At 36.7% G+C, this 27,655-nt stretch overlaps 1 protein-coding gene across 1 annotated transcript in view; it reads right to left on the reverse strand.

Moving 5' to 3' along the window:
* The window catches only part of LOC124521068 (transmembrane protease serine 11A-like), a 53,011-nt gene extending 25,583 nt beyond the window's left edge, over positions 1-27,428 (reverse strand). The window contains exons 1-4 of the mRNA XM_047092247.1: positions 27,351-27,428; positions 15,497-15,573; positions 13,310-13,431; positions 10,706-10,824 (exon numbers count right to left, since the gene is read on the reverse strand). Of these exons, the coding sequence (XP_046948203.1) occupies positions 10,706-10,824; positions 13,310-13,431; positions 15,497-15,573; positions 27,351-27,428 (396 nt within the window). The remainder of the gene's footprint in view (positions 1-10,705; positions 10,825-13,309; positions 13,432-15,496; positions 15,574-27,350) is intronic.
* Between the last annotated feature and the right edge of the window lie 227 nt (positions 27,429-27,655).

Raw genomic sequence — 27,655 nt, forward strand, 5'->3', positions numbered from 1 at the left:
GGATTCTCTCTCTCCCTTTCTCTCTCTCTGCTGTCCCGCCACTTGCACATGCTCTCTTTGTCTCTCTCAAACTAAATAAGTAAACTTAAAATAAATAAATAAATAAATAAATAAATAAATAAATAAATAAATAAAACAAACTCCTACTCACTGATGTGTAGCAGGCAGCATGTAAGAGATCAAGAAACTGTTATATCCCCCTCCAAAGGCAGTCTGTTTTCTTTGTCCTTTAAAATTAGGACTATAATCTTTATAGTTCTTATTGCAATTTTTAGAAGTTCTATCTATTTAAAACTCTAGATCTTTGGTACAACCCAAGAATCAAAAAGTCAGCTATGAATAATTTTTCTAAACCTATGTATGGCATGGCCAACCTGAGCAGTGATGGTATCTACAGGATTCTGAAGCTTTGGTGGCTTTCTGGGTATCACGTCACTTTGTGTTCACAAAAATCCTTTTAAAAAAAAAACAAAACCTCCCACAGCTGTGAACCCAGTGCTGTGTCTATTAGAGATGGCAGTTGGATCCTGTGTAATAAGGGTGTGTGACTGGAGTACTATGGAAGTATGATTACTCTAAACCATGAGGTAATAGTATCAGCAAATGGATTGTGACATTATAGGATATTATCAAAGTTATTTATTTGACTATATTGGTCCTTCCTCAGTGTTTCCTTGTAGAATGTCAGAAAGAAACAGATGGACATCTCTGACTGTTTAATCACACATAGTAAGTAGCAATATATTGGATAACCTTATCCCAAATTGGTTTGTATTCCTGAGATTGAGAGGCAAAGTAAATTCAAGAAATTAAAATGTTTGCAGTGAAGGGTGATAAAGGATAAATTATTAACTTTCAGTATACCACAAAAGCTTAGATCTCTGAATTACCATTTTAGAAGAGGAAAATATGTAATTTGTGTGTATTTAAAGTTGCACTAAAGATAGTTAAACCAGATGCCTGAGGCAAGGAAAGGTCATTTCTTTAGAAGGTTCCTGTCCTCTCCAGGTGTGTTGTCTTTGAAATCTCTAAATTTGATTAATCTGTGAGAAAGAGAGGGTATGAATCATTACTCTTAGACTCTTGTACAGTTCCGGAATGATGAGCCATCATCTAAATAGATTATCCAGTAGAGTGAAGACTGTGATATATTCATAACTTTATCAGGAAGTTTTGAGATGGTTCATATTGCTTCCTTTCTCAAAAAAACTTCTCTCAGAAAACAACCATCCACATTTTCCCTCCAGTCATAGATTATTTATGCTAAATAAATATATGCTGATATTTCCACCCACCTCCTTCCCATATTATAGTTGTTTTTCTGTTGTCTTCCTCCTCAAAAACTGGTACAAACAAGAAACCATAAGCCAAAACTAGTAACAAGAGACAAAGAATGTCATTATATAATGATAAAGGAGTCAATTCATCAAGAAGATAGAACCATTATAAATATCGTACCTAACATCAGAGTACTTAAATAAATTAAGCAAAAACTGACAGATCTGAAGAGAGAAATAGACAATAATACAATAATAATAGAGGACTTTAATATCCCATTTTTAGCAGTGGATAGATCATCCAGACAGAAAATCAACAAGTAACCCTTGGACCTAACCATTTTTTACATCAAATGGACTTAACAGACATATAAACAACAATCCACCCAACAAGAGAATACACATTCTTCTCAAGCACACACAGAACATTCTTTAGGGTAGATCATCATAGGATACAAAACAAGTCTTAGCAAATATTTAAGAAGATTGAAATCATACTATCTTCTGTGACCACAGTGGTATGAAACTAGAAGTTAAGAACTGAGGAAAGCTAGAAAATTCACAAATATGTGGAAATTAAGCAATGCACTTCTCAACAACCAATGAGTTAGAGGAGAAATCAAAAGAAAAATAAAAAAAAAAATATCTTGAAGCAAGTGAAAATGCAAACGCATACCAAAACTATGGGATGCTGCAAAAGAGCTCTAAGATAGAAGTCCATAGTGATGAATGCCTACGTTAAGAAAAAAAGATGTTAAATAGACAATCTAACTGCACACCTCAAGCAACTAGAAAAAGAAGGAAAAACTATTGTTCACCTGAAACTAATATACCACTATGTTAACTCAACTGGAATTAAAACTTAAAGAAAGAAGTAGAAGAAAAAACTAGCATTAGCAGAAGGAAGGAAATAACAAAGATCAGAGTGGAAATAAATGAGATAGAGACTAAAAGACAATAGAAAAGATTAAAAAAAACCTAAGAGTTGTTTTTTTGAAAAGTTAAAGAAAATTGACAAAACCTTTGGCAAACTAAGGAAAAAAAAAGAGAAGACTCAAATAAAATCAGAAAATGAAAGAATATTACAACTGATGCTACAAAAATACAGAAGATCATAAGGGATGACTGTGAAAATTTATATACTAACAAATTGGATAACCTGGAATAAATGGATAAATTGTTGGAAATATACAACCTACCAAGACTAAATCATGTAGAAATTAAAAATGTGAATACATCAATAAGGAGTAAGGAGGTTGAATCAGTAATCAAAACCCTTCAATACAGAAAAACCTGGGATCATATGGTTTCACTAATGAATTCTACCAAACATTTAAAAAAGAAATAACACCAATTCTACCCAAAATCTTCCAAAAAATTGAAGAGGAATGACCACTCCCACATTCATTTTACAAGGTAAACATTATCCTCATACCAAAGCCAGATAAAGACACTATAAGAAAACTACAGGCTACCTCTGGAAAACAGTATGGAGGTTCCTCAAAAAACTAAAAATAGAACTACCCTACTACCTAGCAATTGCACTACTAGGCATTTATCCACGGGATATAGGTGTGCTGTTTTGAAGGGACACATGCACCCCAGTGTTTATAGCAGCACTATCAACAATAGCCAAAATATGGAAAGAGCCCAAATGTCCATCGATGGATGAATGGATAAAGAAGATGTGGTGTGTATATATATATATATATATACACACACACACACACACACACACGCACACACACACAATGGAGTGTTACTCGGCAATCAAAAAGAATGAAATCTTACCATTTGTAACTACGTGGATGGAACTGGAGGGTATTATGCTAAGTGAAGTTAGTCAGAGAAAGACACAAATCATATGACTTCACTCCTATGAGGACTTTAAGAGACAAAACAGATGAACATGAGGGAAGGGAAACAAAAATAATATAAAAACAGGGAGGGGGACAAAACAGAAGAGACTCATAAATATGGAGAACAAACTGAGGGTTACTGGAGGGGTTGTGGGAGAGGGGATAGGCTAAATGGGTAAGGGGCACTAAGGAATCTACTCCTGAAATCAGTGTTGCACTATATGCTAACTAATTTGGATATAAATTTTAAAAAATAAATTAAATTAAAAAAATTAAAAAAAAACAACTATAGGCTAAAATCTCTGATGAACATAGATGCAAAAATTCTCAACAAAATTAGTGAATCAAATTCAGCAACATATTAAAAGGATCACACACTATGATCAAGCAGTATATATTCCTGATGTGTAAGGATGCTTCAACATACACAAATCAATAAATGTAATACACACATTAATAGAATGATCACATGATAAAGATCACATGATTATCTCAATAGATGCAGAAAGATCATTTGACAAATGAAACACCCTTTCATGATAAAAACGTTCAGCAAGTTGTAAATAGAAAGAAGATACCTCAGTATAATAAAGGCCATCTATGGCAAGTCCACAGATTATACAATATACCTCAGGGAAATGTTGAAATCTTCCTAAGATCAGGAACAAGATATCTACGATGCCCACTCTCACCACTCCTATTCAACATGGTAGTGAAGTTCTAGCCAAAGCAATCAAGCAGGAAAAAGAAATAAAAGGTATCTAAATCAAAAAGGAATAAATTGTCTTTATTTGCAGATACATGATTTTATATAGAGAAAATCCTAAAGATTCCCACAAAAAAAGCAGATAAGTAATCAATGAATTCAGTAAAGTTGCAAGATACAAAATCATACAGAAAAAGAAAGTAAATAATCCCATTCACAGTAGCATCAAAAATTATAAAATACTTAGGAATAAATTTAACCAAGGAAGTGAAAACTGTAACACTTTGATGCAGGAAATCAAAGAAGACAAAAATAAATGAAAGATATTCCATGTTCATGGATTGGAAAAATTAATGTTGTTAAAATGCGTATACTACCCAAAGCATCTATAGAACAATGCAATCTCTATTAAAATTCTAGTGGCATTTCTCACAGAAATAGAAAAAAATCCTAAAATTTGTATGGAGCCACAAAAGACCCTGAGTAGCCAAATAGTCTTGAGAAAGAAGAACAAAGCCACTTCTTGATTTCACTTCCTGATTTCAAAGTCTAATACAAAGTTATAATAATCAAAACAGCATGGTATTGCCATAAAAAGGCACATGGAACAATGGAAAGGAATCAAGAGCCCAGAAATAAATGCTCACATATATGATCAGCTTATATTTAATAAGGCAGCCAAGAATACTCAATGGAGAAAGGATAATCTCTTCAATACATAGTGTTGGAAAACTGGATAACCACATGCAGAAGAATGAAATAGGGCCCCTTTACTCCTTCTCAAAAATAATTCAAAATTAAAGATTAAACTGAAAATAATTAAATTAAAAATTCATTCAAAATTAAAGATTAAAGATTTAAACATGAGGCCTGAAACCATAAAACTTCTAGAAGAAAATAGAGCAAAATGTTTCTTGACATTGGTTGGGGCAACAATTATTTGAATATGATTCCAAAAGCATAAGCAACAAAAGCAAAAATTGCTAAGTGGAACTCCATCAAACTATAAAGCTTCTGCACATCAAAGGAAGTCATCAACAAAATGAAAAGGCAACCTGTGGAATGGGAGAAAATATTTGCAAATTATACATCTGATAAAGGGTTAATATCCAAAGTATATAAAGAACTTATACAACTCAAAAAAAAATCTGATTAAAAATGGGTATAAGATCTGTATAGACATTTCTCCACAGAAGACATAGCAAAATAGTCAACAGGTACATGAATAGGGGCTTAACATCACTAATAATCAGGGAATGCAAATTAAAACCCAATGAAATATCATCTCACACCTTTTGGAATGGCTATCATCAAAAAGACAAGAGATAACAAGTGTTGGAGAGGATGCAACTCTTTTGAAGAATGTGCACTCTTTTGAAGAATGTAAATTGGTACAACCACTATCATAAATAGTATAGAGGTTTCTCAAAAAATTAAAAGTAGAACTATAATATGCCCCAGTAATCATACTTCTGAGTATATATCCAAAGGAAATGAAAGCAAGCATACAGAAGAGATATTTGTACTCCCATGTTCATTGCATCATTATTCACAGTAGTTAAGATATGTAAACAACCTAAGTGCCTGTCAATTGATAAATGGATAAAGAAGATGTGATGTTGTGTGTGTGTGTGTGTGTGTATGTATGTATGTATATATATATATACACACACAATCACACAATACAATAATATGTCATATATATATGTATATATACATATGGAATATTATTCAACCATGAGAAAGAAGGAAATCCTGCTATTTAGGACAACATGAATGGACCTTGAGGGCATCATGCTAAGTGAAATAAATCAGACAAAGACAAATACTGTATGATATCACTTATATGTGGAGTCTAAAAAGATGAATTCATAGAAACAGAATAGAATGGTGGTTACCAAGGCTGAGGGGGAGGGGTGGGAGAAGCAGGGAGATGTTGATCAAAGGGTACAAACTTCCAATTATAAGATGAATACGTTCTAGGGATGTAATGTACAGCACGGTGATTATAGATAATAATACTGAATGCTGCTTGAATGTTGCTAACAGTATAAGATCTGAAATGTTCTCACCACAAAAAAATAGTAATTATGTGACATGATGGAAGTGTTACAGTGATAATAATTTTGCAATACATCAAATCAACATGCTTTACACTGTAAACTGACACAATGTTATCTGTAAATTGTGTTTCAATAAAGCTGGACCAAAAACTGAACAGGAAAGTGAGGATACTATGGAGGAGGACACACTTATATAACAAGTAAACCCAACGTGTTGCTTAAATTACCTAGCACAGCATATGGGATTTATAATCTTTATAATTTAAATATTAAATGGGAGAAGAATTGACACAGAGTTGAGCTTCCTATATTAGCTGAGTTTCTTCCTGACAAGTTGAACAATTTAGTGGAAAGAGCACATATTCAAATTACCTATATGGCTTCAAATCTCCCCTCTGTCATTTACTGGCTATGGACCTTAACTTCAGAGGTTTAGTTCCCTTATCCTTAAAGTGTGGTAATAATGCCTCCTTTGCAGTGTTACATTGCAGATTAGACATGAAATATACAACAATTATCTTTTTCTTACAGGATTCAAATTAAGGTAGAGGTGTTACACATCTTCCTCTTTTAAACATGCCTAATCTTTAATTTCAAAATAAATGTAGGTCTGTGTTCTCAGGAAAGGACTTGGCCATACTCTCCATTCAATTTTTCTAACCTCTGAACATGAAGTTTCTTGATAATGTCTGCTTAGTTTTTTCTTAAATCTTCCAAATACAATATCTTCTCTCCAGGCATAGGGCCACAATCCTACACCAAGTATGGAGCATCTTTTACTTCTTTTACCTTCTGCAAATCCAAACTTTGGGACTAATACTTTTGCTAAGTTTAAATTTATCTCGACTAATTTTTCTCAGTAGAAGCACTTCCTGCTTCAGTGTTGATCAGAGCCCAATCTCTCACTTTTGTTTTCTAATTCCTTTAGAGTGTTTCTAACTAGTTTATCTCTGCATCTCTTTCTGTTTCCAAGCTCCTTTTTTTCTAAAGTTCTAGAGACATAGCATTAAGGATATTTGGAAGATCATTTTAAGCCCTTTTCTGGTGTCCCTGAGTGCTCCTTGGGCACAGAGGGAGTGTTTTTTTATGGGGAGACATCCCTAAGAAAATTCCCAACTGTTCCCATTTTTTTTTTTAATTTTTTTTTCAACGTTTATTTATTTTTGGGACAGAGAGAGACAGAGCATGAATGGGAGAGGGGCAGAGAGAGAGGGAGACACAGAATCGGAAACAGGCTCCAGGCTCTGAGCCACCAGCCCAGAGCCCGACGCGGGGCTCGAACTCACGGAGCGCGAGATCGTGACCTGGCTGAAGTCGGACGCTTAACCGACTGCGCCACCCAGGCGCCCCTAACTGTTCCCATTTTTAATGAGACGATGGTCACTGGCCTATGTTGACAGTGTAATTGAAATAGACTAATGTACCGGGGATAATTACTTGATATCTGGAATTTTGTGCATAGTAGGTGGGAAATAAAGTCACACAGATTATTCTTATGGATGACAGAAGTTTATTAAGAATATGTAATCATTTACTAGCTACATTTGCTAGCTCTATGATCTTGAGTAAATTAACTTTTCTCTACCTTGATTTTCTCATCTGTAAAATTGTGATAGTAATTGTAGTTACCTCATAAAGTTGTTTTTGAGGATTAGCTAAAATACATGTAAGGTGCTTTAGCGTAGTGCTTGGCACTCAGTACATGCTAGCTATTGTTATGGAATTACAAGGTTATGACTTTCACATCTGTAATGACCCTGTAATTTAAAAGTATTTCTTGATATTTCTGAAATGTGTTTCTTCAAATGAAGTACTACATCAGATAGTGATCCTACCCGAACTTATAATAATGAAGAAAGTGACCTACCTATTTGGGAGTGTCATGAATTACAGGTGTCTGGTTACTGAAGTCTTTTTAGCAGTATCTGAGCATGAGCTCATTTTACTTTTGCATCTCCATTTGCATTCAAATCAGTAAATCTCAAATTATGAGGAAGAGCAGGACCTGCAACCTGTCTTTCTTGGCTGTCTAATTAGCACCCATATAGGGCAGAGAGAAGAATCTGGTTTCATTCATTGGGATTCAGCAACAATAAACAGGAGTGGCAGGATGAGGCATGAACCATTCACATACTTCTTCTGAAGGTAACTGGGTGGTGAGTGGAGGAAAAAGGACACTTGTTTCATTTAAACAAGGCTAAATAATACAAAGCCTTTCCTGACCATGGGAAACCTAGCTGAATTTCCTTTTCTTTGAAGTTCTTCTGCCCTTATGGTCCTCAGCATACAATTTAGTCCTTAATTATGTCATGGTGTTCAGTTTCATGCTCATTACTCTCATATCTCCAAAGAGATATGAAGCAATTTGAGGAGATAGATCATGTTTCCTTTTCTGCAAGATTCAGGTGTGAAGACATGTAAAGAGCTGAACAACCATGCCATTGGGAGGAAAGATTGTTTAGTTAAATTGGGAAAACTTATTTGGAGAATACAACCTGGGTTCCTACCTAACATCACACACAAAGGTGGACTTTAGATACATTGAAGGCTTAATATAAAAGGTAAAATTTTGAACTTAATAGAAGAAAATAAATTAAAATATTTTTATGACTTGAAAGAGGGAATACCTTCTTAAAAAAACTTTAAAAACACAAACATAAGACAAAATTGATGAAGATTATCATTTCAAAATTATGGATTTCTATTTCATGAAGGACAACATGGTCCAAATTAATAGAAGATAGAATGGATGATTATAATTTCCTCAACCAGCAAACTGTTCATATCTAGAAAATATAAGGAACTTCTAGAAAATAACACTAATAAAACAAAATGACTCTAACAGAAAAACAGGTAAAGGATAGGTACAAGCAATTTATAAAAATGAAAACTTGAAAGGCTAACAAGCATATTTAATAATGCAGAAACTCAGTAATTAGAAAAATGTAAATTAAATCACAAAAAGACATAACTTATTGCCTATTAGGCTGGCAGAAGTCAGCAAGCCAAATAATACCAAGTGTTGGCAAAGATGTGGGGACATAGGAATCCTTATGCACTGCAGATGGGCGTGTACACTGGGTCAGCCATTCTGAAGAGCAATCCACACTAATTAGTTAAATTAAGTGGGTACACACCCAGTGACCCAGTAATTCTGCTCGCAGAAGAACTTGCACAGGTCTATAGGGGACAAGTAGGAGGCTATTTAGTGCAGCATTTCTTGGGATGATAGGTAGGAGGTAAAATATGGCAAAACACACTATAAACCATTTTGTAGTAGCCAATAGCAGTGAATTATGTGTACATTTAGCAACATGGACAGAGCTTTAAAAAAAGTTCTGAGTAAAAAGGCATGAAACAAAAAGTGATGCCATGGACTGAATATTTGTTTCCTGCCCCCAAATTCATATGTTGAAACGCTAACCCTCAATGTAATGGTGTTAAGAGGTGGGGCCTTTGAGAGGTGATTAGGTCATGAGTGGGGTTGGTGGTGCCCTTATAATGAGACCCAGAGAGCTTTTTAGGTCTGTTCTCCACTATGTGGGTATACACTGAGAAGTCTGCAGTCTGCAACCTGAGAGAGGGTCCTTATCAGAATCTGACCTGGCTGTTCCCTGATCTCAGACCTCCAGCCTCCAGAACTTTGAGAAATCAATATCTGATATTACAAGCCACTCAGTATCTGGTAGTTGGATGTAGTAGCCCAAAATGACTAAGATGAATGATTTATAACACAAAGAATAAATTAAAAGCATGTGCACACAAAACAACAAAATGCATTTTTACAGGAATGAATACAAACAAAAGAATACATGTGGCACAAAGAAGGGTTGCCTGCTGAGGGAGGTGAATGGGAGTACATTTTGTGAAAAAATGAGAGTAATAAATAATGACAGCCAGTGAAGGGCCTTGCATGTGCTCATGATTGTAATCTGTCATTACCTAACTCAGTCTTTGCACGTGAAGCTCCTTCACTCTGAGAAATACATGATTTATTGAAATTTAAAAGTCCACTTTTTTTTTTTTAATTTTTTTTTTCAACGTTTATTTTATTTTTGGGACAGAGAGAGACAGAGCATGAACGGGGGAGGGGCAGAGAGAGAGGGAGACACAGAATCGGAAACAGGCTCCAGGCTCCGAGCCATCAGCCCAGAGCCTGACGCGGGGCTCGAACTCACGGACCGCGAGATCGTGACCTGGCTGAAGTCGGACGCTTAACCGACTGCGCCACCCAGGCGCCCCAAAAGTCCACTTTCAAACACAGTATTACTATCATAAATGCACTCTGCATTTGTTCACTTCCATTTATGGATTTTTATTATTTTATTTATTTTTATTATTTATTTATTTATTTATTTATTTAGAGCAAGGAAGAGGGAGGGGCAGAGGGAAAAAGAGAGAAAATCTTAAGTAGGCTCCAGGCTTGATGCAGAGCCCAACATGTAGCTTGATACCATGACCTTGGGACCATGACTTGAGCTGAAATCAACAGTTAGACACTTAACCAACTGAGCCACCTAGATGCCCCAATTCTCTTACCTTTAGATAAGGTGGTTGAGTCACAAAGGGTGGTTTATCAGAATCACTGTTTATTAGGATGGAGATTTCCTTGTTCCCCCATCCCTGCCAACCCATCCCATTAGACACTGATTCAGTGGGTCTGGAATGGGGCCTAGGAATTTTCAAAGTGATTTAATGCAAGTGGTCTGAAAATAGTCTTTTGAGAAATATTGAGGGAAATGATCCACAAATCTCTTCCTTCAACATTGTTTTAAAACAGAAAGAATACATCTGACTTACCAAATTCTCACTCATCTCCTTTAAGTCCTTAAGGTTGTATGTGTTGTTTTGTCTAGAATTTCTATTGACTTGTAGATCTGAAATTTTAAATGTTCCATGATAGTACTCCGTTTTCTGTCCTGTGATAAAAAGGAAAAGTAGGAAATTACATTAGATTTCAGGATCTAAGGCACAGATATAATGGTGTTAGTATAGAGTCTTGAATTATTATTGAGACTTCTTTCTAATTTAGTTTCTTAATAAATATAATGAAGATAATAATTAATTTTTATGTTAATAATAACTGGAATTTATTGAGTGTCTACTATATTGCCAAACACTGCTCTGGGCACTTTACATGTATTAATTCATTTGGTTCTCACTCTAGCTCCCTGAGATTGGTGTCACCTCCATTTCACAGGTGAAGAAAGTGTGGCACAGAGGTGTTAAGTAACTTGCTCTATGCGATCTAACTAGTGAGTTGGCCTGAGTTTAAACCTAGAGACACTAGCTCTAAAGCTGAAACATTTAATTCCTATATTAGGTCTTGCTGAGGTAAAAATGTATACCACCTTATACTCTGCTAGAAGTAGATGTATATCAATATCCTTGTGAATTTTGATTTATAATGGGAGAGCCAGGCAAAGAAAGACAGGAAAAGAAAGGGAACAAACTGTCAGAGGTGGGAGATAAGAACAGTGTGTAAGTGGGGTGAATCAGTCAGATCTCTGCTTGGCTGCTGGGAAAGATAAGAAAACAGAGCAGTGGGGCTCCTAAGAAATCTAGTAATCTTAGGAGTCTGGCCTTCCGGGGGGGGGGGGCAAGAAATTTACGAAGAGTTAATTTTTTTTTTTACATTTATTTATTTTTGAGAGACAGAGACTGAGCGTGAGCAAGGGAGGGGCAGAGGGAGAAGGAGACAGAATCTGAAGCAGGCTCCAGGCTCTGAGCTGTTAGCACACAGCCCAAGGCAGGGCTCAAACCCATGAACCATGAGATTGCGACCTGAGCTGAAGTCGATGCTTAACTGACTAAGCCACCCAGGTGCCCCTACAAAGAGTTGAAAATAGAAAAACAGACCAGCCACAGAATAGCATCTCTCCTTAGGGAGCCTGGCCTAGGAAGGACACAGTGGGCACAATGGGTTTCCCAGCTATGGACCTAGGAAAGAGAGAGGGATCTCAGAATGGTACATCTTCTAGGTGGTACGTTTCTGGGCTCTGTAGTGCTTTTTTTTGGTCCCCCTGATACTCATCTGCACAATCCATATCATTATCAAACATTATACTCCTAGTAAAGGGGCTCGTAGGCAGTCAAATGAAATGACCTGAGAATCTTTTGCCATTAGCATAAACTACAGGCGGGGTTGTTACAAAAAGCCCAGAAGTGTGTTCTTAAAACCTTTAATGATCATGATAGAGTCTTCACCCGCCCCAAGTCTGAGGAAGATGACAATAGGTGAGGCCATTCAAGTAAGAAGCCTGAGGTAGTTGTTTTATCAAACACATCTGTGTGAGTGACCCTGTGGAGATTTGTCAACAAATGTTAATGCTTTGCAGTCTGTGCAGAGAAAGATGTAATTTAAAAGAATTCTGAAATGCATTATTTGTGTGATTATAAATATATCAGGCAATTAAAAAATATGTGAATATCATTTAGGAAAGGATAAAATTTTCTCTAAAAATAAGTAACAATATTTGTCATATTTATAGTTTACCAATTATTTCAAAATTCATTATTTTGTTGGACATGTGTTTTTCTTTGGCCCTTGAAATGTTGGTGGACATAATGATGAGTAAATGAGTCAGTTTTAATAGCTAATATAATAACTAATTTATCATAGTTTTTCACTTGAATGGTTAGAGTTGTTTATTATGATTACCAGTAGATTTAAGTTGCTACTTTTTTTTAGTTTTTAAATCTTTTTAGAGTGAGAGAAAGTGTGTGAGTGGGGGATGGGGCAGAGAGAGAGGGAGAATCTTTTTTAAAAATTTTTTTAAGTATTTGTTTTTGAGAGAGAGAGAGAGAGAGAGACGGAGCATAAACAGGGGAGTGGCAGAGAGAGAGGGAGACACAGAATCCAAAACAGGCTCCAGGCTCTGTGAGCTGTCAGCACAGAGCCTGATGCAGGGCTCTAATCCATGAACTGTGAGATCATGACTTGAGCTAAAGTCAGACACATAACCGACTGAGTCACCCAGCTGCCCCAAGAGGGGAGAATCTTAAGCATGCTCCACGCTCAGCACAGAGCTCAACGTGGGGTTTGATCCCATGACCCTGGGAAATCAGGAGTCAGCTGCTCAACCTACTGAGCCACCCAGACACCTCTTTCAGTTACCATTTTTGATCTTTTGTGTAGTCTTAAAAGAATATTAGCTTGTGAGCTCCAAGGAGATAGGAAACTGGTCTGCTTTACATAATGTTGTACCTTGAGTCATCCAGAAAAGTACTCATATACAATAGGCATTCAATCATTATTTTTATAAAATGACTGAAAAAAATTAAATTCTAAATGCTGGTAAAAGCACAAAAATACTTTTAGATAAAATTACATTTACATATATACAAATGAAAGTTTGCAGAAAAATGAAATCAAGCTGAGTGAAATTCACAATTTTTACCTACCAGAGACTAACAAGTGGGCCAGAATACCAATGGTCACTGCCACCACTGTCAGTAATAACACAATGAGAAGGGCAATCATCCATGGTTTCAAACTTCTGCTCTGGGTGCCAAATCCTACTGTCCTGTAAAAAGCAAAACTCAGCAGGTTACTCTTACACTGTAACAGTTACAAGCTTTCTGGTTCTCCTTTGGATAACAGCAAGTTTTTTTGGTCTACCTTTTCCAGCAAGAATACATTTGTCTTGGATATGCATCAAGGTTATCTTGGGGTGAAGGGATGTATTAAGAAGATCAGGATCTGGGAATGTACAATATTACTCGTGGTTTCTATTTCTAGAGGCACTGGCTGTCTGTGCTGTCAGTCCTAACATCTCTTATCAACAATAGTGCTAATGACATTGTGTCAAGTATTTGTTTGCATGTATATTAATCTAAATTTAATTGTGAACTCCTCAATGAGCTGGACTGGTATTGTTCATCTTTTTATCATTAAGATTTAATAAGGTGCCTGGTAAAGAGTAGGAATTTTACAAATCCGTAAGAGGAAGATATTATGCCAGCTTTATATATGAAATAACAGAGGCTGAGAGAGAGGACACTTGATTAGAGTCAAATGGTTTAAAAAGGTCCTGGTCTTCTAACTCGTTTTGTAGTCTCCTTCTCTACAACTTGCCATTAAGATCAACTTTATTTACCTCTTTCATTAGAAGTTAGCTTTGGGTGGGTGTGTGTTGCTAAACCAACCTCTTTGGGGACAGAAGGTATTTTTCCTTTACAAGATTTAGTACAATGCTTTGCACTGAGTGTAATTTTATTTTTTATATTATTTATTTCATTAATTTTTTTAAGTTCATTTATTTATTTTGAGATATACAGAGAGTGTGAGTGAGAGAGAGAAAGAGCAAATCCCAAGCAGGCTCCACACTATCAGCATAGAGCCTGATGTGAAGCTCAATTTCACAAACAATGAGTCATGGCCTGAACTGAAATTAAAAGTCAGATGCTTAACTGACAGAGTCACCCAGGCGCCCCTGCACTGAGTGTAATTTTAATCAATATTGGTTGATTTACAAGAAATTTTTCTTTTGAATATAGACATATTTTATATGTAAATGAAAGCATAAAAGATACAAGTCATATGGACCTAAATAATTAAGAAGATAATAGCTTTGGCATAAGCAATACATTTACCCAATAAACCTAGTGGAGCTTGAGAGGCTTGAATTCTGTTGGGTATAGAAAATATTGACAATGTATGCATTGGCTGATTAAAAAGAATCTAGACAGCTGGCTGTGGAGAGGCAGTGTGTCTTCCAATGGACAAGAATCAAGGTGCCAGAATATAACAACAAACAGAAGCTCTGTGGAGTGTAACATTATTTAGCCTCCTGAATGATTTAAAACCTAAATTCAGGGGTGCCTGAGTGGCTCAGTGGGTTAGGCGACCAACTTCAGCTCAGGTCACGATCTCGTGGTTCGAGAGTTCAAGCCCCGTGTTCAAGCTCTGTGCTGACAGCTCCGAGCCTGGAGCCTCCATTGGATTCTGTGTCTCCCTCTCTCTCTGTCCTTCCCCTGTTCACGCTCCGTTTCTCTCTGTCTCTCAATAACAAATAAACATTAAAAAAAATTTTTTTTAAATAAAACCTAAATTCAAAAGTTAAGGATAACTTGGAAACTATTTGGTAGAATGTAACACATTTTCCAGGTGAGAAAACTGACGCCCAGAGATGATTAAATGACCTCTGATGTAACAGAACTAGTGGTCATCTCAGACTCACCCCTTCTAACTCCTAGGGCACCATCGTTTTTCCCGCAGTGCCACACTTCCACTCCATTGAGTGCATTCTCTTAAATTGATTTATTATTTATATATTCATCTATTCACTCATTCATTCATTCTTCATTTATTTGACCATTCATTTTCTCAGAGAATCTTAGTATGTTTCCAAGACATTCAAAATCAATAAGAGAACCAAAGAAGGAAGGCTAGAACATAAGGAGACTTAAGGGCTTTCAAATCTGTCTTCTCATCAGAGTTTCTCTGAATAGGGCAAATGGAGAAAGCAGATGACAGGAAGATCACATCACTGTATAGACTGAATGGTAGGACTCTTAGCAGAGGAGTTGTTCAACAACCAATAGCCCATGCTTCAAGTGCCGTGGCAGTCATATCTACAAATCCCATACAAGGAGCTGTGAACATCTGGGCAGGGGGAATGACGACCAACAAATAGGTGTGTTAGGTTCTCCTTTTGTGAGAACCTCTGGGGAATAACAGGTGTACAATGCCATATTACAAAAGCTTCAGGAGCCATAGTCTAAATCTGCAGCTATTTAATCCTGTATGAATAAACTGTCAACTCAGTATCAACTTTTATGAATAATATGATAATATGAAGAGATGCATGAAAGCCAATATGCATCATTGACTTTCCATTCTGGAGAGGTCCTGCTAGTGATTTGCATAATATCACTTCAGATTTGGAGAAAAATAGGCTCAGTAAAGCCTTGGGAATCTAGCCTGATTGTAAGTAGAGATGCACTGCACCATTGTGCCCATGCATTTTTTTTCCTGCTTTACTTGCATCAGAAAACAAACACTGATCTATTAATTTTCTATTGCTGTGCAACAAATTACCACAAAGTTAGCAGCTTAAAGCAATACCAACTTATTAGCTCACGGTTCTGTACATGTCATGGCTGAGTTTTCTGCTCAGGATCTCACAAGGTTGAAATCAAGGTGTTGATTGAGACAGCTATCTCATCTGACATTTGTGATCATTTTCTAAGCTCACTTAGGTTCTAGGCATAGCTCAGTTCTTTGAAGTTGAACTGGGGTCCCTGTTCTCTTGCTGGCTGTCACAGGCCTCTCTCTCTCAGCTCATAGATTCCACCACATTCTTTGCATGTGGCCCATTCCATCTCTACAGCCAGCAATGGAGAATCACCCTCCCAACAAATCTCTTACATCCTGAATATCTCGCCAGGTAGAGCCTAGTCCTTTTCAAAGGTGTCACCTGATTAGAGTAGGTCCACCAAGGACAATTTCCCTATCTTAAAGCCAACTGATTTGAGACCTTAATTATATCTGCAAAATTCCCTCACAGCAGCACCTAAATTAGTGTTTGAGTGTCCAGGAGTGTGTACACTGAGGGATGGGAATCTTAGAGGTCATTTAAAATTTTTTTTATCATAGCTGGAAATATAACTTTCATGAAACAGAAAATGGACAGAAATCTCTATAGCCTTCAGAGAAAGCATGTGATATTTAAAATTTCTAATTTTTGTGGGGGTTGTAGAAAACTATTTCATTAAAAGGAAATTTCTATGTTGAATGTACAATTAGAAGAAGACTAAGGTATATTTTATTCAACTAAAAATTTGGGGGAATACAAAATAAACTCTTGGAACTTGAAATGGGAAGGCAGATAAAAGTAATCCCTGTTTAAGACCTATTTGGCATTCTGCATTCCTTAAAGGAAAGGGCAAGTACAGATGATACTTAATTCAGAGTAACACAATTTATAATCTGTATGAAATCCAATTTATCATATTCATTTACTTTCATTAAGTTTGAGTATTCAGTGTTTAAAAGGGCATATGCATGGCATCATTTTTCCAAAGATGTCAATGAAAACATGGTGATAATTTGAATAATTTTGTGACTTTGCTTTCTGCAGTTTTTCAGACTGAAAAATACACATCTTGAGGAATATATAGGGCAGTCTGAACTGTTAATGATCTGAGTTGGGATATTCTTCAGTAACCAGACTCTAAGCTGAGGACTTTTATATGTGTGAGTTCAAAGAGGTTTGAGTCAGCAAAAGACATCATAGACCTCTTTATCCACATGGATTTTCCTTTTTCTAGAAAGGCCTTCCCTGAAGGCAGCAACTTAGGCTTGCTCTACAGTCAACCACATGCCCATTATCGTTTTATCTATAAACTCTAAATTTTTCTATTTTCAGGATCAGTCTTCTGTTTTCTTGTAGATGCATGTTATCATTATACAAATGTAAATGCATGTGAATAGTATTCAAATGCCAATTTGCAGACAGATTATGTTCCCATAAATCTTCATAAAGATAGTTTCTTGAAGTTTAAAACATGCAATCTTATTTAAAAATAAATTATTGGTTAGCTTCCCAGGCCACCTACAAGTTTACTGAACTTCTAATGTAACTGAACAAAGGTGTTAAGTGCATCAAATTCCTAGAAGGCATTTGGTGCAAAAAACTTTGCTCTTCTTTCCCTAGCATGGTGCCCATCCCTGGAGGAAAGTTGTTTTAGAACCAAAGTGCCAAATTCTCTTTCTACCAATGAAAATCGTCATTTCCTTTGAGTCACTCAAGTCAGATGTTTGCTACAGAAGAGCAACATTTTGTGGTAACCTAATATACTCTGACATGTGAATATCTGTTTGGGTACTCTGGGACTATTTTGTTTAATTATTTAATTTAATTTAATTTAATTTAATTTAATTTTTTAATTAAGTGTTTTATTATAGTTCCAGTATAATTAACATATAGTGGTATATTAGTTTCAGGCATAGAATATAGTAATTCAGCACTTCCACATTACTAAGTGCTTATCATGGTAAATGCGCTCAATCCCCTTCACCTGTTCACCCATCCCCCACCCACCTCCTCTCTGGTAACCAGCAGTTTGTTCTCTATAGTTAAAAGTCTGTTTCTTGGTTTATCTGTCTCTCTTTTTTTCCTCTTTTGTTTCTTAAATTCCACATATGAATGAAATTGTACGGTATTTGTCCTTCTCTGACTTATTTTGCTTAGCGTGATTCTTTCTAGCTCCATCCTTGTTGCAAATGGCAAGTTTTCATTCTTTACTATAGTGGAATAATATACCATTGTATGTATATGTGTGTGTGTGTGTGTGTGTGTGTGTGTGTGTGTGTGTGTGTGTATACCACCTCTTTTTTTTATTTTTAAAGTTTATTTATTTATTTTGAAAGAAAGAGAAAGAGAGAGAGAGAGAAAGAGAGAGAGCAAGGGAGGGGTATAGAGAGAGGGAGACAGAATCCCAAACAGGCTCCAGGCTGTCAGTGTGGAACCTGACAATGGAGCTCAATCTCACCAACTGTGAGATCATGACCTGAGCCAAAATCAATAGTTGGACACTTAACTGACAGAGCCACCCAGGCACCCCCACCTCTTCTTTATCTTTTCATTTATCAAAGGACACTTGGGCCACTTACATAATTTGTCTATTGTAAATAATGCTGCAGTAAACATAGAGGTGCATGTATCCCTTTGAATTTAGTGTTTTTGTATGTTTTGGGTAAATATCCTATAGTGGAATTATTGGATCATAGGAAGCTTGTATTTAAGGAACCTCCATACTGTCTTCCACAGTGGCTATTTTAGGGTGACCATTTAATACTAAGAGTGACAACAAGAGCTACTAGGGAGTAAATGCTGACTTTGTAGGAGTTGTTGGTATATCATCGCATCTCATCCTCCAAACATGCTTGTCAGTAGAATTATGTATCTTTGCTTCACAGGTGACTAACTTGCTCCATTCATGAAGCCAGTATGCAGAACTAGAACCTAACTTGGGCTTCTGTGACTCAAAAGCCCATTTTTCTCTGTGATATCAAACTTCTTTCTGAGAGTGATTTTTACGTTTTTTTAGAACAGGTTTCCTATGAACTCAGATGAATAATGGGTGGTATTTCAAGCAGCATGAAAGGCAAGTGAAGAGTTTTAGGAAGTGAAAGTAGAGGTTGTTTGATCAGAGAGGCCACCCACCCTCATTGTGGTTAAGTCTGAAATTTATTTTGCTTTCACATCTTCCTTTCTATTGGCTTTACACTTTGATGAACTCTGAAAAAGTTAGGATTCCCTTCTCTCCCTCCCCGTAGAATCTCCTATAACAGTGGCAGAGGTCACCTGGAGTGGGCAGAGGGGAGGTAGGGCTGATAGAATGATAACCGTATTGGGGGTTGTCTGTAAACTTTGAAGGCTTTTATCTAATTTGACACTTTTTTTCATACTCCTACAAGTTCTCTATATATTTTATTTCTTGAAATGTGTATAAATATCCTTTTACCCTAAAGTGGGCAAGATCTTGAAGATAGTGAAAACATCATATATAGCATTGAGACATTTCTCCAAAAATGTTCCCAGGTGGTGGGGGAAAGGAGGTTTTCCATATTCAAACAGGTTTGAAAAAAATGGGTTAAATAAAATTAGAGAGGACCCTCACTTCTAGAAGTCTCAGAATCTGGTTTTAAGTGGAAGTAAATGTGAACAATATTTCTGTCTTGGTTTTGTATATATTCTTTTCACTGATACAACCCCAGTGCCTCATACATTATCTGATTCTTAGCAGAATCTTGAATACTATTTATTGAATTGGACTGAAATAAAGGTTTTTTAAATTACATTTCCTTTCTTTCTTTCTTTCTTTCTTTCTTTCTTTCTTTCTTTCTTTACTTTTCAATATTTATTTTTGGGAGAGTGCAAGTGGGGGAGGGACAGAGAGAGGAGGACAGAGGATCCTAAGCAGGCTATGAGCTGACAGGCTGAGAGCAGTGAGCCTGTTGTGGAGCTCAAACTCACAAACCAGGATATCATGACCTGAGTCGAAGTCGGCCACTCAACTGACTGAGTCACCCAGGTGCCCCTCAAATATACGTTTTTTAAAAAAACACCCTATCTACTCATATCCTGTGGGATTCTGATGTTCTACAGAACACATCTTTGAAAACATAGCTCTAGATATATTTATGCCACTGTGATGCTCCATGGAATGCTTGTCAGGAGGTTACAAAAGAAGAAACGAAGAAAACTTTTTATATTCCTTCAGTGTTTAACTCCCAGATATGGGAGGGACAATGGGGCGAGGGGCAGAATTGAATAAAATACCATTGTGAGTCCAGAGCAAAGAAAAGTTTCTGTGGAAAATGTTGAAATTATTCAAGCTGAGCTGAATTCAGAGGTCTCAGGGAAGGAAAATTAGGACCCAGAGAAGAGAAGGCTATTTCTTCACCTATCTAAGGAAATGTCTTTACTCTGGTGCCAGGGATGGAAATTGGGCACACGGGCAAAAAAGGAGCATGAATGAGAATTTTAAGGCTGTAAGAGGAAAGCATAAGCTAAAGGGATTGAGAACACCTTTCCTAGATTCCCCATGGATACTTCATCCCCATGGAGGGAAACTCCCACCTCCTGCCACTTCCCTGCACAGTTACTCACTGCTTAGTCATGTCTGGCTTGCTAAGCTGGATTTACTCTAAAGCCTTGTAGCTCTGTCTTTAGCAACTACCCAACCCTAATGAGTGAAATCAATTTCAGATTCTTGTCCCTTCTAGATCGTTCTGTCTTGATTTAGTAAGAGGGATTTCTTGGCTGTATTCTGAGAGGTTAGGCATTTAACTCTCTTCCATCTTCAGATCACAGCAAAATGAAGGTTCATGGTGCTAGCTTATAGCTGCAAAGCCTTTCTTAAATAGTTTTGAACTTAGACTTTGGATTAGGGGTAGAGCACAGTCACATGTTAGTTTAAATTAATGCACCATCATGGAGCTAACTTCTAATTGAGAGTGGTATAGCATTAAATGATAAGAAACGAGTCTCTGGAGCCGGACTACCTGAGCTCAAGTCCTAGCTCTGTCATTTGGTGGCTCTGCAATATGAAGCAAGGTATTTGGCCCTTTTGTGTTTTAGTCTTCCCATTTGGAAAATGGAAATGAAATTAATACCTACCTCATTGGATTTATATAAGCACTAAGTACATTAATTCATGTAAAGTGACCAGCCCATAGTAAATACTATATAAATGTGAATTAGTATCACGATTTTTGTTATTATTATTACACACTTGATAGAAATCAGCCATGCTGAGACAATGGGCATTTTACTATGAGAATTTTATGGTAGGTAATTGAGACCAGTAGTATTTTAGATGTTAGGATCATCTTGGAGTGGCCCTACAGGAAAGAGCTTATATAGGAGGGGTATTAGTAAATACCCCAAATATTTTTAATGCAGTATTAATCCACAAAAAATATGTTCCACTGTGGCTGGCCCAGAGTGACAATAAAATGCAGATGCTGTTTTATAAGTACAATATTAATGTGGGAATAAGGGATTGAGTAACAAAACAGAAACTTATTATGGAATGTTATACTTTATAGAAAAGATAGCACCAAACATTATGTGGTATATGTGCACGTGTGTTTGTGTGTGTTATATGTGTGTGTTTGGTATAGTCCTGACATGTTTTGGCATAAGATGCAGTCCCACCTATTAAAGTTTGTAAAATGTGTATCAGATAAGAGGCAAAGGTCCACACTGGGATGCTATGCATGTGTGAAAAATAAATTGTATTCAAATGCCTTGGTCAGAGCCTTGTATACCATAAATATGCCCTAACAAACTACTTCTAAGAATTGATTAGCTATTACAGTGTTATTCCTCCTTTGTCCTTTTGTTTGTCTGTCTATTCAACTATCCGTCCATCTGTCCACCTATCCACCCATCTTTCTTTTTTCACAATATTTTATTGAGCCTCTATTTTGTTTTAAGGCATCATTCAAGGCTTAGAAAGGCGTGGATGAATAAAACATGGATTCTACCCTTATGTAATTCATGGTACAACCAACCCATAGTGTTTTTGTCTCAGTCTGTGCCATGTGATTGAAAATAATGAAGTATTATAAACTTCTTTTCTATAAATATTTAAAATTACACAAATAATAAATTTCCATTAAGGTAACAAAAATGAGCATTAAAAATTTTGATATAATAGAAAAAGTATATATTGATCTCTGGTCCCAGTTCTTGGCACAGAGTTCCTAAATCCCTTATAATTTCCTAAGTGATAAGAGCACCAGGAACATCATTTGTTCTGTTTGGTCTTTAACCTTGGTTCCTGACACAAAGCTCTTAGATCCCTTGGAATTTCCTGGGTGATAGCAATGTCTTTTGTTCCAATGGGGTAACTCTGGGTGGGCTCCTACATAGCTTCAGGAAAGGGACTAGTCACCAGAAAGACCAAGCTATAGTTACAAGCTTGGAATTTCAGCTTCATTCCCCTTCTTCCCCCCAACCAACCCCTCCATATAAACCTCTGGGAATGGGAGAGAAGCTGAAGATTGCATTCAGAATTTATCATGTCTATGCGATGAAGCCTCCATGAAAATCCCAATAGTATGGGGTTCGGAGAGCTTCTGAGTTGGTGCTGGGCATCTCTGTCCTGGGAGGGTGGTATACCACCAACTCTACAAGGACAAAATCTCCTGTACTGGGGACCCTTCTGAACCTCATCATATGTATCTCTTCATTTGGCTGTTCATTCATATCCTTTAATATCATTTGGAATAAATTGATAATCTACTAGGTAAACTGTTTTCTTGCATTCTGTGAGCCACCCTAGCATATTAAAATAAAGGAGGGAGTTGTGGGAAGCTCCAATTTATAGCCAGTCATTAAGAACACAGGTAACAACAACCTGGACTTGGGATTTCTGTCTGAAATGGGGGCAGGGGAAGTCTTATGGACCAAGCCCTTAACCTATGGGGTCTGTGCTAACTCCAGTTAATGTCAAAATTGAATTGATACCCAGCTGATGTTGGAGAATTGCTTTGACAAAAACCGACACAGCTGGTATCATAAGTATGAGTAGTGACATAGGAAAGGAGTTTAGTGGTTTAGTAAAGGAAAACACAGGGAGTTTTTCTGAGAAAAATATTTAAAAAATTTCCTTTAAGTCTTTACCTGCCCAGACAAATCCTCTCCAGGCATCCTCTGCCTTTTAGGATCAGAAGACTTTGGCCTCAGTCCTTGCATTTAATTTTTGACATATATCTTGAGATGTTTTTGAAACCTCTCTGAATTTCAGTTTTTGCACTTGTAAAGTGGTGGTAATAAATAGTACCCAGAGACGTGAGGCAATAAAGTGAGTAAATGAAAGGCTCTAGCACATATCAAATTCCTACTCTGGCTCAGGAGTTTTCATGTGACTTATCTCATGTAATTGTTGACACAGCTTTGTGGAGTAGGCCTTGTTACCTTATCACTGACTCACTAGTGAGGAAACTAAGAATCAGAGAGGCAAACAACACAGGTACCAGAGATAAGGGAAAGGAAGTCCTTAACTGTCTGACTTTAAGGCTGTCTGTCCCATTTGTAACCAGACCACTGTGATAATGAACGTGAAGCCTTTCATAGTATATTATTCAAATGTTGCCTATCTTATTTCTATATCCCCAGTAGGTCAGTTTCTTGTCATTGCCCAAGATGTTTCACAGCCCCAGCTGTTAATGAATTGGGAATATAGGATGGCATGTACAGCTTGAGTTAAAGTCACTAACTCTGATCTTTAAAATAGGCTAACTTGTATGAGGACTGTAAATAATGAATGAGACAATGTATGCAAAATGATTCACATTTTGTAAATAGATAATAAATGGCAGATGTTATTATAATAATTACAAATAAACTACCACCCAGTAAGGATTCCTACACTTACCTGATCATAAATTCTTAACATCTTCGTTTCCAAGTACTTTATATACATATCTGCCAGAATGCCTATTTTTATCCATAAGTATATTATTCCCTATATGCCACACAAGTGGAAAAGTAGGAAAGCAAAACAAAGAAGATACTAGCCTTTAATCTTGATGATATGAACACATATTTCAATTTATTGACTACAGAAAAAACCCAACTCAGTGAATCATTTTTAGCACTATGAATTTCATACTCAGTTTAAAAAAATTTTTTTTAATGTTTCTTTTTGAGAGAGACACAGAGAGCAAGTGGGGGAGAGGCAGAGATAGACACACACACACACACACACACACACACACACACACACAGGGAAATTGAAGCAGGCTCCAGACTCTGAGCTGTCAGCACAGAGCCCAATGCGGGGCTCAAACTCATGAACTGTGAGATCATGGCCTGAGCTGAAGTCGGACATTTAACCAACTGAGCCACCCAGGTACCCCTCTTACTCAGTTTTTGTATGAAAAAACAAAAAGTTGTTTTCTCTTGAAAGTTATCGAGGCGCCTGGGTGGCGCAGTCGGTTAAGCGTCCGACTTCAGCCAGGTCACGATCTCGCGGTCCGGGAGTTCGAGCCCCGCGTCAGGCTCTGGGCTGATGGCTCGGAGCCTGGAGCCTGTTTCCGATTCTGTGTCTCCCTCTCTCTCTGCCCCTCCCCCGTTCATGCTCTGTCTCTCTCTGTCCCAAAAATAAATAAAAAACGTTGAAAAAAAAATAAAAAAAGAAAGTTATCAAAGAAAGAAAAGCAGGATATCCTAATAGTTAAGTTCAGATTCTGGCTCTCTTAGCCTGTAATGTAGGGCCAGTTAACTTTTATCTATACAGTGGAGATAATAATGGCATCTAATTGTAGGATTGTGAGAATGAATGAACTAATATAATATAGCATGCATATGGCACTATGAGTTGTTGAAAACTAACAAAACAGTAAAATTTAGTTACTAATTTACACACAATTTAGTAATCAGTAAGTAACATGAAGGTTTTGTCATTTTGGTTTTAACCCTGAAGATATAGTTTTTGAATAAATTAGAGAATGAATTTGGCAAATTAACAAGTTGATTGGCATGAGTATTCAAAATGAAATTAAACTTTAAATCATCAATATTTATAAGATTTGCCCAGAACTACCTTTTTATCTAAAAGATGATAATGAAGGGGCGCCTGGGTGGCTCAGTCAGTTAAACATCTGACTTCAGCTCAGGTCATAATCTTATGGTTCATGAGAGTTTGAGCCTCGTGTTGGGCTCTGTGCTGACAGCTCAGAGCCTGGAGCCTGCTTTAGATTCTGTGTCTCCCCCTCTCTCTCTGCACCTCCCCTGCTTGCACTCTGTCTCTTTCTCCCTCTCTCTCTCTCTCTCTCTCAAAATTAAATAAACATTAAAAAAATTTTTAAGGATGATAATGAAGAGAAAGAACCTATTTTTTACATTTATTAATAAGAAATATTGAAAATAATGAGCTGTAAGAAGAGAACGATGCCAGACTTCTGGGAACAAGACAGTAACCTGTTTGTTGATATGATGAGTCATTTGATATTTTATCTTTTATATGAAAAATAATTGAGATTTTTAAGTGAATGAATCACCCAATTAATACATGTATAGGAAGGAGTAGGGGTATGGATATTGCTAAAGGCAAATGAAGATGGGTATTCACAGCAAAGCTGAGCACTAAGGACTATCTCTGAAATACAGTGAAGATGGTCATGAAACATAGAGAAGTAGCCAAAGTTCAATGTAGCAGAAACAGCAAAGATATGGATCAAATATATTTTGAGAAGGTGTCCACATTATATTTCTTGTTAATAGAGAAGAATGGTGAGCATGGCTATAAAACATATTGTAGAAGTACTATATGTGGAATGTAGGGTGTCATAGTAGTAATTAAGCATTTGCTTTTCTTTAATCCTTAAGCCTGCCTATTAATGTGACCTGCCATCTCCTGAAAATCTTCCAAATCCTGGATGAGTGTTCCATGAAGTTATCTCAAAGAAACCATACACATTCAGTTTCCCACCTTCTCCTTTCTTTACCAAATGTGATGGCTATCTCGAACAATATCACTGACCCCCAATATTACTCCTAATTTTTTTCCCTGAAGCCAAAAACTTTCTGTAAACCCACAAATATTCATTAGAAAAGAGGACTTTTGGTGTCTATAATCGTGATATTTTAAAGAGAATAATTTTGGGGATGTGCAATATGAAAGGTTGGAACTACTTACTGCTTTACAATATCATGACTTCCATAAACATGAAATAGGCATTTTCAAAGTCAATGAATTTTAATGAATAAGCAAAATATTATGCTAGACATTTCCATTTGTGTACTCATTCATTTGTTCAACAAATATTTATGGAGTGCTGCTTATGTGTGAAACCTTGTAGACGCTGCCCAAGGATCTCAGAGACCCTTTAGCAATTCACTATAGGACTGATCCAAATGTGTATTTTTTTAGTGGGGAAGGAAGCCCAGTGGAGTTCACTAACTCAGCAGCTGATCTCTGAATTTCCTGATTTCCTTAGTGGCTGATCTCTCTCAAATTTCCCAGGTAGAATCCTTGCCACCCAGACAGGCTGCGGGAGTCTGGGAATACTGGACTTGGAAGTTGTAGATGGCAGCTCTTGGACTCTGTCATCATACAGCTCCATAGATCCAAAGAAGCCCCTTAATTTCTGTTTCCCTCAAATTCCTCATTTCAAAAAGGGAGTTAACAATACCTATTCTGATCTCACAAGGGTGTCCTATTAAATGAATGGCATATGTAAAAATACTTTGAAAGTGGCATAAATCAAAGCAATCGTGAAGTATTATTGTCATCATGGATGTTTAAAATCATGGTTTTAATTCCATATAAAGTTATTCCAAGGAATCTTATTTTTTCCTCTCCTTTGCATGTGGCAAATGCCCTTTTGGGAAATAAAATGAAAGAATTCAGTTTTTTTTCTTTAGTATTTAATGGGAGAGTTTTAGGGAATAGACAGGTTTGGGTCTCTTGTTTCCATTCTTCCCACAGGAATCCTAGGATTTCTGTGAGAAGGCAGGTATCTCTGTAGCTATGGACCTCCCAATCCTATTAGTTCCCAGGACTGACTATAAGGTATAAGAAAAAGCAACAAAACAGAAAATGCTGTAGAAGATAAATTTAGTCAGGTTACTTAAAGAAGGCTTTCTGTAAAACAAAGGAACACCTTCCACAGGTCCCCAAACCAGACTCAATCAGAACATAATATAATATAGTTCTTCATTAACTTCTTCTAAAATCCCAACTATTGAACCTGGCAACATGAAATAATGCTAAGAATGATTTTTAATACAAAGATATTGATTTCAATTACAGAGATTAATTAATCCAGCTGTTATAATAATTCCAGAAATCTCACAAGATCCATACAGATTGAACGCACTGAGGACATCTTACAGGCAGTGCCCTGACATAATAGGGAATCTAGACACTGACAGACGGTAGAGCAAATAAGCCATTTGCTAAACAAAACTGAACTTACCGATACATCATCTGTAAGAGGAAGAATTTGGTCTTGCAGGTCTGCACCTACTGAACTTGACTTTCTAATCAACTGCATGTCACCTCTAGATGTATTAGAGGTCTATGGCTGAAAGAAATTAAAACAAATTACAAATAGTTGAAATGAAACTAGTTAGACAAGTCTGAACAGAGAGCCTCAACCCGCAGGATAGCTTGAAGAAAACAGCCAGAGATAGCATAGTCCCAATAAGAAAGCAACATAGTTTCTTTTGGTATTGACTAATTTTGTTAAAGGGAGATAAACTGGTTGAGAGGATTTGAATG

Source organism: Lynx rufus, unplaced genomic scaffold (genome assembly GCF_022079265.1).
Source record: "Lynx rufus isolate CCGP_SWC_20201006 ecotype Redwood Valley unplaced genomic scaffold, mLynRuf1.p SCAF_3, whole genome shotgun sequence".
NCBI lineage: Eukaryota > Metazoa > Chordata > Mammalia > Carnivora > Felidae > Lynx > Lynx rufus.